Source organism: Pieris napi, chromosome 19 (assembly GCF_905475465.1).
Source record: "Pieris napi chromosome 19, ilPieNapi1.2, whole genome shotgun sequence".
In the NCBI taxonomy this organism is placed as follows: Eukaryota; Metazoa; Arthropoda; class Insecta; order Lepidoptera; family Pieridae; genus Pieris; species Pieris napi.
The window spans coordinates 9,330,463-9,346,931 of NC_062252.1; the positions used below are offsets into that span (position 1 = coordinate 9,330,463).

Genomic DNA, 16,469 nt, shown 5'->3' on the forward strand with positions numbered 1-16,469 from the left:
ATTAGACTCTGTTTCAGGAGAATAATTGCCGATAGCTCAATTTCACTACATGTATCAAAGTAGTGACAATTCTGGATAGAAATTTTAATATTATTTGAGGACTGTAGAAATCCAAAACGGCGACCAAACCCAGCATGAGCTGATATCTAGATTTGAATGATTATTTATAACAAAATTTCCTATGACGATCCATAGTTTTCTGTAATATAAAATAAAAAAATGCTTTTTTTGATCCGGATCATTTAATGATTTGTCATTTTGAAAAGGTGGGAGCTTGTAGTTTATCAGAATGCCAAATCATAAAATGACTGCTTCACGACTGATTTCAGAGCGACCGCCGATGCGAAAACCGCTGTGTGAGTTCGAAAAGTGAGTTACAGAATCGCAGGGCAGGTCTGAGACATTGCAAAAAAGGCTATTTTTGTTTCTCCACTAAGCGCTCTAATTTGGGGTTCTCCGCTCCACCAAACTGAATGGCTAGAATGTGCAATTGACTGCAGGGCCCGAACAATGTTGATATTTTTCCGGATCGCCATTGTGTTATTAAGCTTTTTAGGCCTTTAGTAATATTTATATTGGTATTATTGGTCAAATTTGTATAACTGTTTTCTTTCCTTTTTTTATGTGTACTGGCCATAAATAGACAAAAAATAAAACAATAGTTAGTCCATTAGGCATCAGTTGTTATTAATTTGATTATTAGACTTATTAATATACATTAATTATCTAAATTAGTGTTTTAAAACAATTTCCTGTGATTAAACTACACGCTAAAGTATACACAGGGCAGTGTTGGCCTTGTGGTTTATGCGTCTCTTGTATTCTGACGTTAGAGAATCAAACTCTGTGTATGCAGAATGGACTTTTCTTTCTACGTACGCATCACTGGCTAGTATGGAAAAAGATAATGATCGTGAGGAAACCGGCATACCTGAGACCCAACGACCAGAACAATTTCCAAAATAACCACCTACGTACTTAATAAAACAATTTTTTTCGACTTTTATTGTTTTTAATATTTTAACATTTTTCTTTCCATAAAAACCTTCCTCATACTTCAAGCAGTCTAGCAGTCTACGAGTTTTGCAATTAACATTGTGATTAATATAATTAAACGCTAAACGCTTCACTTGTGACTAAATGTTATTATAAATTAAGTAAACGACGTAAATTAGCATATTCGTATTTCATGTCCGCGTTTATTTGTTGTAAATACAACTCTTCGTTTGAAATTAATAATGGCACTGTTAAATATCTCAATTCACAACGAGTTATTTAGAACTAAAACTAAATTATTACAGCAAACATTCTAACTAATAATTATTTTTTCTCTATCTGTACGTGTAAGAAGTATTGATAACACGTATTTATACTCAATAACTTAAATTTCAAAAAGGAGACTCCGTAAGTCGTAGTTAGTAAATTATATTGATGTATAACTTGGAACTCCCCGAAATAACAGCAATAAAATCCAAAACGAATGATCAAGTTCGGAGCTTCTATCGTTTTTACCTTGTTCGCGGCAATCAATAAAACTAATTCATAAAAAATCGAAAGAAGATTACGGATTTTTTAGTGTACAGTTTACTTCATTAAAACTCGAAAACACGTTATCTTCATTTTTTGCATTTTCCTTGACATTCGAGTTATAAGAGATTGTACAGTATATATTTTAAAAAGATTTAATTTTAGGCTTACGTAAGCCTAAAATTAATCCTAAATACATATAATACAAAGTTGCAATAAGTACTACACAGGATAAAAGTACCAGCGCCGTTAATTTAAGTAAAAATTCTATTTCATAGAACTCGTACATGGACATGTTAGCATTCGGTGCCCGTAGATGCTTCGCCCCACCATGCCTCAGGACGTATTCTATCCACCACACTGATCTCTCTAGAGGACTCTCTGGTTGATCATTCAATAATTCACGAAGTTTTATTACGTTTTCTTTGTAACTGAAAGATAATTGAGAGATTGAAAATAGAAAGTGTTGCAATTCTCAATGAACATAATCATAGTATTTTCGAACCCCGGCTATTTGTGAATTAAAAAGGTCCATAAAGTATGTGAGAGTTTGAAACAGTTGCAGGAACCTAAAACATTGTTGGTTGCAAAACATTTGGATTGGTCAATTTCTATTAGTATCAATATCCGTTGTTCTATCAATATATCAATTTGGCTGTACCTTATTGTCTAATTGTGCAATTGTGAGATGAATAAAAGTCTTTTGAAATTTATTAGTGGCGTCATTTTTTGTTATGAAACCATTGAAGCAAAATCCTGATAGAAATTTTTTTCATAGAGCAAACGGGCAGGAGTCTCATCTGAAGTTGAGTGATACCGCCACCCATAGAAAGTAGACACTCACTGTGCCAGAAGGCTCGCAAGAGAGTTTCTGGCTTTTGTTTATTTTTCCTTAGTCCTTTCTTTCGGTAGTTAACCTGAAATTTAGTTTCAAATACCCACCACCAACCAATACCCACCTTATATTATCAATGACAGTATGTATAGCATGTAATTGTTTTTCTTCAGTTATTGTTTCCATATAAAGCGCCTGACCAATTTGATGATATTCGTACAATTCAACATTGTACCATTGGTCAGCAAACATTGGTATGCCGACAAGTGGTACTCCGGCAGTGATTGCTTCATCTGTTGATTGTAATCCTCCTTGCGTTATAAATAATTTTATATTCGGATGCCCTGTAATTTATGTATTAGTGTTTTAATTGTTTACCCTTAAATTAATTCGTTACTAACCATAATATGTTAAACGTGAGTTGGATTTTAGGCATTTATACTGTTTACTCACTTAAAAGATCCGATTTCGGTAGCCACTGAGCTGTTTTAACATTGTCTGTTTTTCCTGGAAGTTCATTTGTTTCCCATTTCCATAGGACTTCATAAGGTAATTTGGCAAACACATTTAGGAACATCTGTATTGTTTCTTTTGGCAACATTGAGGAGCGAACATTTGAACCGAAACTTAAATAAACCACACCCTTTTTAGAAGAATCTAAAAATTATTGTAACTCCTGTAACAAAAAGAACAAATCCAGCTTCATATAACACTAATATTAATTTAATAATATTAAACATAAGTAGACATAACATTTATTACTAACAAAAATACACAAAACAATTATAATCAAAGAAAAAAATAAAATGAGCGATAATAATAATAATAATAATAATAAAGCCATTTATTCCAAAACTTGCTTATGTTTTACAATGTTGTTAGTACTTAATTGCTTAAATTTAAAATGGTTACTTATAATTACCGTTAGTATTATTATTTATGTACAAGGTTTGGATCCCTGTTGGGTAAAGGCCTCCTCCATCCTTTTCCATGACTCCCTGTCTCTGCCTATTTGTATCCAGTCGTTTCCTGCGACGTGTGTTATATCATCAGCCCACCGTCTTAATTGTCGACCAACATTTCTCTTCCCCATGGGTCCTTTCCATCGTGTGGTTTCAATGGTCCATCTTCTGTCTCGGTATCGTGAGATGAGTCCTGCCCATCTCCATTTGAGTAAGAGTGCGTGCCTGAGAGCATCAGTTAATTTGGTTTTTTGACGAATTTCTTCGCTCCTAATTTTGTGTATTCTCCTAATTTTCAGCATACTCCTTTCCATTGCTGTTTGGTTACTTTTAATTTTTTGTTTTATTTTATTTGTAAAGGTCCAAGTTTGGCAGCCATACAGCAAGCAAGGTAACAGGCATGTATCAAATATTGTCCTTTTCATGTGTGAGCTGTAATTGCCTTTTAAGATTTCTTTTAATGCCCAGAATTTCTTCCAAGTTGTGTTGATTCTCCTTGTCACTTCTTCTTCGTTATTTGAAGTTTTGAAGGAAATTTGTTTGCCCAAGTATATGTATTGCCTGACGTATTCTATATTATTACCTTTTATCACTATCTGGCGCTCCCGATTGTTCGTTAGTATCTTCGTTTTATTTACATTCATTTCAAGGCCGATTTTGGAACTTTCGCAGTCCAGTGATCTCATCATTTCGTCTAAGTCTTTTGCAGTCTCAGCAATAACAGCAATATCATCTGCGAACCTCAGATTGTTTAAGTATTGTCCGTTTATGTACACTCCGCTGTTCTTCCAGTCTAGTTTTTGGAAGATAGTTTCAAGGACTGCTATAAACAGCTTCGGGGAAAGAGGATCACCTTGTCTAACTCCGCGTTCTATGTTTATTTCGTCACCTCTAGTTTCTAATTTAACTCTGCTCGTGCTTTTTGTATAGATATATTTCAAAACATTGATGTATTTCTGGTTGATATTTGAATATTGTAAAGCGTTCCAGATTGCACAGTGACTAATGCTATCAAAAGCTTTGCTATAGTCAATGAACGCCACATACAGAGGTCTATTGTATTCTCTGTATTTTTCTATGACTTGTTCTAATGTCTGTATGTGGTCCATTGTGCTGAAGCTTGATCTGAATCCTGCCTGTTCTTTTGGTTGCTGCTTATCAATATCGTCAGATATTCTCTTTAAGATTATGGATGAAAATAGTTTATAAATACTTGCCAGCAGACTTATGGGCCTGTAATTCCCTATATCTAAGGGATTTCCTTTCTTGAAGAGAAGGATTATATCCGATGTACACCACTGTTTTGGTACCTTTTCTTCATCTAGTATCTTATTGAACAATCGCGTAAAATGATATGTTAAAATGGGTGCTCCTATTTTAAGTGCCTCATTGCATATTCCGTCTGGTCCGGGACTCTTCTCGGCTTTCAGCTTTTTCATATGATCATAAACTTCGGAGTATTCAATTTGTCTGATGTGGTCTGTCGTGTTCGTATGGGTTGTTTGCGATATGATTTCGGGGTTATTTTGTTTACTATATAAGTTTTTGTAGAAGTTAGTAGCGTGATTTATTACATCTTTTCTGGATTTTGTTTTTAGTGAGTTATTTTCAAGTTTTTGAATCCAGGACTTGTGTGTAGTTAGTTCTTTGTATGCTTTTTTGGCACTTCTAAAATGTTTAATGTTCCTTGTAATAATCTCGTATCTGTGGTTGTTGTAGTCCTTACGGATTGATCTATTAGTCTCTTTGTATATTCTGCTTAGTTCTGTTTTCATATCTTTAGTTTTGTTCTTTGTGTGTAGTAGTTCCGTGCGCCTTTTTAAAAGTTCCATTGTGTCTTTTGAGAAGATATTGTGTTGGTGGGGATACATATTGGTTTTGTATTTTAAGCTCTCTGTTATGCCTTTTTCCAGGATATTGTAGTATGTTTGGATATCAATGCTGTCTGTTTTTATATTTTCTGTATGTTTTTGTAGATTTCCGATGTAGCACTTTATTTCTGTTTCTGTCTTGGGGATATTAGCTGGTGTTGTATAGGTTTTTCTGCTCTTTACTGGACTACTCAAAAGTAATGTTGCTCTCACTAATCTATGATCGGAAGAGAATTCAACTTTGTTAAGTACCTCAATATTAGTTATAAGTTTGTTGTGGGTTATCATAATAAAATCTATTTCATTTTTAGTTTTGTGGTCGGGTGATAACCATGTCCATCTAGAGCTTGCTTTCTTTTTGAAAAATGAGTTCATTATGGATAGTTTGTATTGATGAGCATAAATTAAGAGCCGTTCCCCTCTATCATTCCGCACTCCGTAACCAAATTTTCCCATTACTGGATAGTAGTTTGTTTTTGGACATCCTATTTTCGCGTTGAAATCTCCCATGACAATGACCTTCCCTTCTGTCTTTGTGTGAGCAAATTCAATGTCTTTGTAAAAATTTTCAATTTCTTCTTCTGTTGATCTCTCTGTCGGTGCATATGCTTGGATTATTGAAAAAGAGAAGCAATCAAACTTCATTTGTAGAAGTGCTACTCTTTCAGAGATTCCTATAAAGTTGATGATGTTATTTTTATACATTTTCTTGATAAGGAATCCCACTCCATATAGTCCTTTAGTTTCGCCAATATAGCAAAATATAAGGTCGCTGTGCTCTTCTATCTTACATCCCATTGTTCGGACTTCTGCAAGGCCTATAATGTCCCAGTTAATATTTTTTAGAGCATTAGTCAATTCAAGGAATCGTTCTATTGATCCTAGCGATTTTACATTATAATTGCAGATTTTGAGTGTTTGTTTCATACCATGATCTATTTCTCTATTTGGTGGAGGGTTGTAGTCTGATTCCCCACGATGACAAGTCGGATTGGGGAATGTTTTGTTTCTTTTATCTATTAGTTCTCGTCTGTTTAATGTTTTGTTCCGGTGGCTGATGGCAATATCCTATAGATTCTGAACGGTTGGCACATTGGCAGAAGGTAAGGAATTACTTCTATTCCTCATTATGTCGAATGCATTTAACCGAGCTGTTTTTGTTGACAGTTGTTGTTTGTGAGGGTGCTCTATTGCGTTAGGCGAGGTTGATGTTTCCCTTTTGCGTTTTTCGTTACCTGGTTTGCCCTGTTTAATAATTAGCTTGTCGTAGTTTATGTATGCGTAATTGCCCTTCTTCCTTTCCTCTTCCACTTTTGGTTGTAGTTTCTTTCTCATGTCCAATATTTCTTTCGGGTAGTCTTCAGATAAATACAAGTTTTTCAATTTCTTTTTATTTACCACTATCTCGTTTTTCTTCCAGGCGTTCACGAATGTTAGGAGGATAGGCCTTTCTTTTCCGTTTTTTGTGTTATTTTTGCCAATTCTATAGATCGTGTTCACATCCCTATCTTCAAAAGTAATGTTTAAATCATGTTCAAATTTCTTTTTGATTATTTCGATTAGGTCGATAGTCGATGTTTCGGTTTCTTTTACTCCATATAAAATTAGGTTGTTGTATCTTCTATATTTTTCAGCATACTCCTTTCCATTGCTGTTTGGTTACTTTTAATTTTTGTTTTATTTTATTTGTAAAGGTCCAAGTTTGGCAGCCATACAGCAAGCAAGGTAACAGGCATGTATCAAATATTGTCCTTTTCATGTGTGAGCTGTAATTGCCTTTTAAGATTTCTTTTAATGCCCAGAATTTCTTCCAAGTTGTGTTGATTCTCCTTGTCACTTCTTCTTCGTTATTTGAAGTTTTGAAGGAAATTTGTTTGCCCAAGTATATGTATTGCCTGACGTATTCTATATTATTACCTTTTATCACTATCTGGCGCTCCCGATTGTTCGTTAGTATCTTCGTTTTATTTACATTCATTTCAAGGCCGATTTTGGAACTTTCGCAGTCCAGTGATCTCATCATTTCGTCTAAGTCTTTTGCAGTCTCAGCAATAACAGCAATATCATCTGCGAACCTCAGATTGTTTAAGTATTGTCCGTTTATGTACACTCCGCTGTTCTTCCAGTCTAGTTTTTGGAAGATAGTTTCAAGGACTGCTATAAACAGCTTCGGGGAAAGAGGATCACCTTGTCTAACTCCGCGTTCTATGTTTATTTCGTCACCTCTAGTTTCTAATTTAACTCTGCTCGTGCTTTTTGTATAGATATATTTCAAAACATTGATGTATTTCTGGTTGATATTTGAATATTGTAAAGCGTTCCAGATTGCACAGTGACTAATGCTATCAAAAGCTTTGCTATAGTCAATGAACGCCACATACAGAGGTCTATTGTATTCTCTGTATTTTTCTATGACTTGTTCTAATGTCTGTATGTGGTCCATTGTGCTGAAGCTTGATCTGAATCCTGCCTGTTCTTTTGGTTGCTGCTTATCAATATCGTCAGATATTCTCTTTAAGATTATGGATGAAAATAGTTTATAAATACTTGCCAGCAGACTTATGGGCCTGTAATTCCCTATATCTAAGGGATTTCCTTTCTTGAAGAGAAGGATTATATCCGATGTACACCACTGTTTTGGTACCTTTTCTTCATCTAGTATCTTATTGAACAATCGCGTAAAATGATATGTTAAAATGGGTGCTCCTATTTTAAGTGCCTCATTGCATATTCCGTCTGGTCCGGGACTCTTCTCGGCTTTCAGCTTTTTCATATGATCATAAACTTCGGAGTATTCAATTTGTCTGATGTGGTCTGTCGTGTTCGTATGGGTTGTTTGCGATATGATTTCGGGGTTATTTTGTTTACTATATAAGTTTTTGTAGAAGTTAGTAGCGTGATTTATTACATCTTTTCTGGATTTTGTTTTTAGTGAGTTATTTTCAAGTTTTTGAATCCAGGACTTGTGTGTAGTTAGTTCTTTGTATGCTTTTTTGGCACTTCTAAAATGTTTAATGTTCCTTGTAATAATCTCGTATCTGTGGTTGTTGTAGTCCTTACGGATTGATCTATTAGTCTCTTTGTATATTCTGCTTAGTTCTGTTTTCATATCTTTAGTTTTGTTCTTTGTGTGTAGTAGTTCCGTGCGCCTTTTTAAAAGTTCCATTGTGTCTTTTGAGAAGATATTGTGTTGGTGGGGATACATATTGGTTTTGTATTTTAAGCTCTCTGTTATGCCTTTTTCCAGGATATTGTAGTATGTTTGGATATCAATGCTGTCTGTTTTTATATTTTCTGTATGTTTTTGTAGATTTCCGATGTAGCACTTTATTTCTGTTTCTGTCTTGGGGATATTAGCTGGTGTTGTATAGGTTTTTCTGCTCTTTACTGGACTACTCAAAAGTAATGTTGCTCTCACTAATCTATGATCGGAAGAGAATTCAACTTTGTTAAGTACCTCAATATTAGTTATAAGTTTGTTGTGGGTTATCATAATAAAATCTATTTCATTTTTAGTTTTGTGGTCGGGTGATAACCATGTCCATCTAGAGCTTGCTTTCTTTTTGAAAAATGAGTTCATTATGGATAGTTTGTATTGATGAGCATAAATTAAGAGCCGTTCCCCTCTATCATTCCGCACTCCGTAACCAAATTTTCCCATTACTGGATAGTAGTTTGTTTTTGGACATCCTATTTTCGCGTTGAAATCTCCCATGACAATGACCTTCCCTTCTGTCTTTGTGTGAGCAAATTCAATGTCTTTGTAAAAATTTTCAATTTCTTCTTCTGTTGATCTCTCTGTCGGTGCATATGCTTGGATTATTGAAAAAGAGAAGCAATCAAACTTCATTTGTAGAAGTGCTACTCTTTCAGAGATTCCTATAAAGTTGATGATGTTATTTTTATACATTTTCTTGATAAGGAATCCCACTCCATATAGTCCTTTAGTTTCGCCAATATAGCAAAATATAAGGTCGCTGTGCTCTTCTATCTTACATCCCATTTTTCGGACTTCTGCAAGGCCTATAATGTCCCAGTTAATATTTTTTAGAGCATTAGTCAATTCAAGGAATCGTTCTATTGATCCTAGCGATTTTACATTATAATTGCAGATTTTGAGTGTTTGTTTCATACCATGATCTATTTCTCTATTTGGTGGAGGGTTGTAGTCTGATTCCCCACGATGACAAGTCGGATTGGGGAATGTTTTGTTTCTTTTATCTATTAGTTCTCGTCTGTTTAATGTTTTGTTCCGGTGGCTGATGGCAATATCCTATAGATTCTGAACGGTTGGCACATTGGCAGAAGGTAAGGAATTACTTCTATTCCTCATTATGTCGAATGCATTTAACCGAGCTGTTTTTGTTGACAGTTGTTGTTTGTGAGGGTGCTCTATTGCGTTAGGCGAGGTTGATGTTTCCCTTTTGCGTTTTTCGTTACCTGGTTTGCCCTGTTTAATAATTAGCTTGTCGTAGTTTATGTATGCGTAATTGCCCTTCTTCCTTTCCTCTTCCACTTTTGGTTGTAGTTTCTTTCTCATGTCCAATATTTCTTTCGGGTAGTCTTCAGATAAATACAAGTTTTTCAATTTCTTTTTATTTACCACTATCTCGTTTTTCTTCCAGGCGTTCACGAATGTTAGGAGGATAGGCCTTTCTTTTCCGTTTTTTGTGTTATTTTTGCCAATTCTATAGATCGTGTTCACATCCCTATCTTCAAAAGTAATGTTTAAATCATGTTCAAATTTCTTTTTGATTATTTCGATTAGGTCGATAGTCGATGTTTCGGTTTCTTTTACTCCATATAAAATTAGGTTGTTGTATCTTCTATATTTTTCAGCATACTCCTTTCCATTGCTGTTTGGTTACTTTTAATTTTTGTTTTATTTTATTTGTAAAGGTCCAAGTTTGGCAGCCATACAGCAAGCAAGGTAACAGGCATGTATCAAATATTGTCCTTTTCATGTGTGAGCTGTAATTGCCTTTTAAGATTTCTTTTAATGCCCAGAATTTCTTCCAAGTTGTGTTGATTCTCCTTGTCACTTCTTCTTCGTTATTTGAAGTTTTGAAGGAAATTTGTTTGCCCAAGTATATGTATTGCCTGACGTATTCTATATTATTACCTTTTATCACTATCTGGCGCTCCCGATTGTTCGTTAGTATCTTCGTTTTATTTACATTCATTTCAAGGCCGATTTTGGAACTTTCGCAGTCCAGTGATCTCATCATTTCGTCTAAGTCTTTTGCAGTCTCAGCAATAACAGCAATATCATCTGCGAACCTCAGATTGTTTAAGTATTGTCCGTTTATGTACACTCCGCTGTTCTTCCAGTCTAGTTTTTGGAAGATAGTTTCAAGGACTGCTATAAACAGCTTCGGGGAAAGAGGATCACCTTGTCTAACTCCGCGTTCTATGTTTATTTCGTCACCTCTAGTTTCTAATTTAACTCTGCTCGTGCTTTTTGTATAGATATATTTCAAAACATTGATGTATTTCTGGTTGATATTTGAATATTGTAAAGCGTTCCAGATTGCACAGTGACTAATGCTATCAAAAGCTTTGCTATAGTCAATGAACGCCACATACAGAGGTCTATTGTATTCTCTGTATTTTTCTATGACTTGTTCTAATGTCTGTATGTGGTCCATTGTGCTGAAGCTTGATCTGAATCCTGCCTGTTCTTTTGGTTGCTGCTTATCAATATCGTCAGATATTCTCTTTAAGATTATGGATGAAAATAGTTTATAAATACTTGCCAGCAGACTTATGGGCCTGTAATTCCCTATATCTAAGGGATTTCCTTTCTTGAAGAGAAGGATTATATCCGATGTACACCACTGTTTTGGTATCTTTTCTTCATCTAGTATCTTATTGAACAATCGCGTAAAATGATATGTTAAAATGGGTGCTCCTATTTTAAGTGCCTCATTGCATATTCCGTCTGGTCCGGGACTCTTCTCGGCTTTCAGCTTTTTCATATGATCATAAACTTCGGAGTATTCAATTTGTCTGATGTGGTCTGTCGTGTTCGTATGGGTTGTTTGCGATATGATTTCGGGGTTATTTTGTTTACTATATAAGTTTTTGTAGAAGTTAGTAGCGTGATTTATTACATCTTTTCTGGATTTTGTTTTTAGTGAGTTATTTTCAAGTTTTTGAATCCAGGACTTGTGTGTAGTTAGTTCTTTGTATGCTTTTTTGGCACTTCTAAAATGTTTAATGTTCCTTGTAATAATCTCGTATCTGTGGTTGTTGTAGTCCTTACGGATTGATCTATTAGTCTCTTTGTATATTCTGCTTAGTTCTGTTTTCATATCTTTAGTTTTGTTCTTTGTGTGTAGTAGTTCCGTGCGCCTTTTTAAAAGTTCCATTGTGTCTTTTGAGAAGATATTGTGTTGGTGGGGATACATATTGGTTTTGTATTTTAAGCTCTCTGTTATGCCTTTTTCCAGGATATTGTAGTATGTTTGGATATCAATGCTGTCTGTTTTTATATTTTCTGTATGTTTTTGTAGATTTCCGATGTAGCACTTTATTTCTGTTTCTGTCTTGGGGATATTAGCTGGTGTTGTATAGGTTTTTCTGCTCTTTACTGGACTACTCAAAAGTAATGTTGCTCTCACTAATCTATGATCGGAAGAGAATTCAACTTTGTTAAGTACCTCAATATTAGTTATAAGTTTGTTGTGGGTTATCATAATAAAATCTATTTCATTTTTAGTTTTGTGGTCGGGTGATAACCATGTCCATCTAGAGCTTGCTTTCTTTTTGAAAAATGAGTTCATTATGGATAGTTTGTATTGATGAGCATAAATTAAGAGCCGTTCCCCTCTATCATTCCGCACTCCGTAACCAAATTTTCCCATTACTGGATAGTAGTTTGTTTTTGGACATCCTATTTTCGCGTTGAAATCTCCCATGACAATGACCTTCCCTTCTGTCTTTGTGTGAGCAAATTCAATGTCTTTGTAAAAATTTTCAATTTCTTCTTCTGTTGATCTCTCTGTCGGTGCATATGCTTGGATTATTGAAAAAGAGAAGCAATCAAACTTCATTTGTAGAAGTGCTACTCTTTCAGAGATTCCTATAAAGTTGATGATGTTATTTTTATACATTTTCTTGATAAGGAATCCCACTCCATATAGTCCTTTAGTTTCGCCAATATAGCAAAATATAAGGTCGCTGTGCTCTTCTATCTTACATCCCATTTTTCGGACTTCTGCAAGGCCTATAATGTCCCAGTTAATATTTTTTAGAGCATTAGTCAATTCAAGGAATCGTTCTATTGATCCTAGCGATTTTACATTATAATTGCAGATTTTGAGTGTTTGTTTCATACCATGATCTATTTCTCTATTTGGTGGAGGGTTGTAGTCTGATTCCCCACGATGACAAGTCGGATTGGGGAATGTTTTGTTTCTTTTATCTATTAGTTCTCGTCTGTTTAATGTTTTGTTCCGGTGGCTGATGGCAATATCCTATAGATTCTGAACGGTTGGCACATTGGCAGAAGGTAAGGAATTACTTCTATTCCTCATTATGTCGAATGCATTTAACCGAGCTGTTTTTGTTGACAGTTGTTGTTTGTGAGGGTGCTCTATTGCGTTAGGCGAGGTTGATGTTTCCCTTTTGCGTTTTTCGTTACCTGGTTTGCCCTGTTTAATAATTAGCTTGTCGTAGTTTATGTATGCGTAATTGCCCTTCTTCCTTTCCTCTTCCACTTTTGGTTGTAGTTTCTTTCTCATGTCCAATATTTCTTTCGGGTAGTCTTCAGATAAATACAAGTTTTTCAATTTCTTTTTATTTACCACTATCTCGTTTTTCTTCCAGGCGTTCACGAATGTTAGGAGGATAGGCCTTTCTTTTCCGTTTTTTGTGTTATTTTTGCCAATTCTATAGATCGTGTTCACATCCCTATCTTCAAAAGTAATGTTTAAATCATGTTCAAATTTCTTTTTGATTATTTCGATTAGGTCGATAGTCGATGTTTCGGTTTCTTTTACTCCATATAAAATTAGGTTGTTGTATCTTCTATATTTTTCAAGATTGTTTATTTTTTCCTTTAATTTCTCATTTTCTGATTTTAATTCCTGCATTTCAAGTCTAAAAGGAACTAGTTTTTCATCAATCCGTGCCATAATGTCATCGGTTTGTTTTGACATTTCTATTTTCATTTGTTCAAAAAAAGATTGAAGGTTATCCATTTTTGCCGCTGTCGCTTACGTGAAATGACACGTATTATTGTGAACGCAGCTTAATAGGACTATTATGTTGGTAGTACTGACCCGCCTTAGTTTTGTTGAAATTGTGTCTATAGTCTATACTCGGTTTGTTTGGCAGGTAACCTCAAAAGTTTTTTCCACTTTTTAACCACTGAATAATTATCTTGATAACACAGTTTGCACTTGGATGTTTTAGTTGCAGTATAGTTTATCACAATATGTATGAAATTTAAATGTTTTTACACCGGAGTTCACAGTATATTCACAGTTTATTCGTAGAATACGGAGCTTCGTTACACTATGTATTTACGTCTAGACAGCCGGACGAATTTTGTGTATAATAAAGCGCAATTAACTATGTGTTTTGCCAATTTTATTTTTTTCCTACAGTCTTCTGTGAAAAGCCAGAGGATAACGCGATGATTAGGTTTTAGTGCCACACAGTCACACTTGTTTTTGATAAGGGTGTAATGTTAATGTGAAGATTGTCTATCAAATTTGTTTTTTACTTTTTATTTCTTTCCTTCTGTAAAAATATTTTGCGGAGCTATAGTAATTGCAATGTTGGTACCAAACAGAGAAGAAAAAAAAAAAATATCAAAATCATAAGAAATAATAATATGGCCGTCCTGAGATTTGATCGTACGGTAACTTGGTTTCAAACTTTTCGTGCAGCGTTCTGTTCAGTGCGCAACTGTGCACATGTCGTAACTCGCGAATACTCTGTACGTATTCTCCGTTTCGTTAGATCGATCTGGTATGAGTCATTGTCTTCTTTGTTCGAATAATGAATCACTTGTTGACGGCACTTTCACTTTAAAACGATAACGAATTTTTGTTCTTTTAGACAGTCAATTTATCACTTTATTACCGATCCGATATTTGAACTATTAAAAGTTTTCTTCAGGATTGCACTATTTAATCGTTTTAATGCTATTTACAAGTTTTAAACATTTGCTACACTTTTGAAATGTTTGTATGTTTTACTAGATTTATATCGGAAATTAGTCTAATAAATCCTTCACAATCACTTGCACTGATACTATAAGCACTACTTTATAGTTTTTTGTACTCCGAATTCGCGAATATTCGTTTGTTGTATTTTTAATGATTTATTATAGCGGAGTACGACGTGACTGTGACGCACGCGGCGGTCAGCCTTCAAATTAATCCTAAATACATATAATACAAAGTTGCAATAAGTACTACACAGGATAAAAGTACCAGCGCCGTTAATTTAAGTAAAAATTCTATTTCATAGAACTCGTACATGGACATGTTAGCATTCGGTGCCCGTAGATGCTTCGCCCCACCATGCCTCAGGACGTATTCTATCCACCACACTGATCTCTCTAGAGGACTCTCTGGTTGATCATTCAATAATTCACGAAGTTTTATTACGTTTTCTTTGTAACTGAAAGATAATTGAGAGATTGAAAATAGAAAGTGTTGCAATTCTCAATGAACATAATCATAGTATTTTCGAACCCCGGCTATTTGTGAATTAAAAAGGTCCATAAAGTATGTGAGAGTTTGAAACAGTTGCAGGAACCTAAAACATTGTTGGTTGCAAAACATTTGGATTGGTCAATTTCTATTAGTATCAATATCCGTTGTTCTATCAATATATCAATTTGGCTGTACCTTATTGTCTAATTGTGCAATTGTGAGATGAATAAAAGTCTTTTGAAATTTATTAGTGGCGTCATTTTTTGTTATGAAACCATTGAAGCAAAATCCTGATAGAAATTTTTTTCATAGAGCAAACGGGCAGGAGTCTCATCTGAAGTTGAGTGATACCGCCACCCATAGAAAGTAGACACTCACTGTGCCAGAAGGCTCGCAAGAGAGTTTCTGGCTTTTGTTTATTTTTCCTTAGTCCTTTCTTTCGGTAGTTAACCTGAAATTTAGTTTCAAATACCCACCACCAACCAATACCCACCTTATATTATCAATGACAGTATGTATAGCATGTAATTGTTTTTCTTCAGTTATTGTTTCCATATAAAGCGCCTGACCAATTTGATGATATTCGTACAATTCAACATTGTACCATTGGTCAGCAAACATTGGTATGCCGACAAGTGGTACTCCGGCAGTGATTGCTTCATCTGTTGATTGTAATCCTCCTTGCGTTATAAATAATTTTATATTCGGATGCCCTGTAATTTATGTATTAGTGTTTTAATTGTTTACCCTTAAATTAATTCGTTACTAACCATAATATGTTAAACGTGAGTTGGATTTTAGGCATTTATACTGTTTACTCACTTAAAAGATCCGATTTCGGTAGCCACTGAGCTGTTTTAACATTGTCTGTTTTTCCTGGAAGTTCATTTGTTTCCCATTTCCATAGGACTTCATAAGGTAATTTGGCAAACACATTTAGGAACATCTGTATTGTTTCTTTTGGCAACATTGAGGAGCGAACATTTGAACCGAAACTTAAATAAACCACACCCTTTTTAGAAGAATCTAAAAATGATTGTAACTCCTGTAACAAAAAGAACAAATCCAGCTTCATATAACACTAATATTAATTTAATAATATTAAACATAAGTAGACATAACATTTATTACTAACAAAAATACACAAAACAATTATAATCAAAGAAAAAAATAAAATGAGCGATAACAAAAACATAAATAATAGAAAAAAATTCGCTTCGATTTGATATAATTATAATTAATAAATGTACGATATAAACGTATAAATGTATCGAAATCATACCTGTTTACATCTGTCTACGAAGAAGTGCGGCCAGGTGAGCAACGGCACCCGTGATTTTTTCAAATCTTTATGTTAATTGCCGTGATGTAGACGATATTTTATTTAGATAACAAGTGAACGAAATGTTTTCCCAAAAATCAATTCGAAATAATTTCATAAAAAATACTAGCGGCCAAATTTTGATAGGCACCTTGGTAGATATACATTCTCCTAATTATAAATATACATAAAAATTTGGTTTTTAGCAAATAACAGATGAGCGCACTAATCCTGCAGCCGGATCTCGTACTAATACAATTTACATGATTTTATCAATTTGCA

General features: G+C 34.5%; 2 protein-coding genes across 2 annotated transcripts; both read right to left on the reverse strand.

The window, feature by feature from the left end:
* Positions 1-1,672: 1,672 nt before the first annotated feature.
* LOC125059082 (UDP-glycosyltransferase UGT5-like) lies at positions 1,673-3,028 on the reverse strand. Its single transcript, XM_047663283.1, has 3 exons — positions 2,816-3,028; positions 2,487-2,706; positions 1,673-1,958 (listed from the first exon to the last, which is right to left on the reverse strand). The coding sequence occupies exons 1-3, from the start codon at positions 2,961-2,963 to the stop codon at positions 1,673-1,675; spliced, it is 654 nt and encodes a 217-aa protein (XP_047519239.1). The 5' UTR covers positions 2,964-3,028.
* An 11,550-nt stretch (positions 3,029-14,578) lies between these two features.
* Positions 14,579-15,931, reverse strand: LOC125059083 (UDP-glycosyltransferase UGT5-like). Its single transcript, XM_047663284.1, has 3 exons — positions 15,689-15,931; positions 15,360-15,579; positions 14,579-14,831 (listed from the first exon to the last, which is right to left on the reverse strand). Exons 1-3 carry the CDS (start codon positions 15,834-15,836, stop codon positions 14,579-14,581), a joined length of 621 nt encoding a protein of 206 aa, XP_047519240.1. The 5' UTR covers positions 15,837-15,931.
* Between the last annotated feature and the right edge of the window lie 538 nt (positions 15,932-16,469).

What these genes read in the sequence shown, in the direction of transcription:
- LOC125059082 (XM_047663283.1), bottom strand. Translation starts at nt 2,963, where the DNA reads ATGTTGCCAAAAGAAACAATACAGATGTTCCTAAATGTGTTTGCCAAA. An exon ending in ACCGAAATCGGATCTTTTAA is followed by an intron (nt 2,707 to 2,815) that starts GTGAGTAAACAG and finishes CATAAATTACAG; the next exon opens with GGCATCCGAATATAAAATTA. An exon ending in ACTGTCATTGATAATATAAG is followed by an intron (nt 1,959 to 2,486) that starts GTGGGTATTGGT and finishes ATTATCTTTCAG; the next exon opens with TTACAAAGAAAACGTAATAA.
- LOC125059083 (XM_047663284.1), bottom strand. Translation starts at nt 15,836, where the DNA reads ATGTTGCCAAAAGAAACAATACAGATGTTCCTAAATGTGTTTGCCAAA. An exon ending in ACCGAAATCGGATCTTTTAA is followed by an intron (nt 15,580 to 15,688) that starts GTGAGTAAACAG and finishes CATAAATTACAG; the next exon opens with GGCATCCGAATATAAAATTA. An exon ending in ACTGTCATTGATAATATAAG is followed by an intron (nt 14,832 to 15,359) that starts GTGGGTATTGGT and finishes ATTATCTTTCAG; the next exon opens with TTACAAAGAAAACGTAATAA.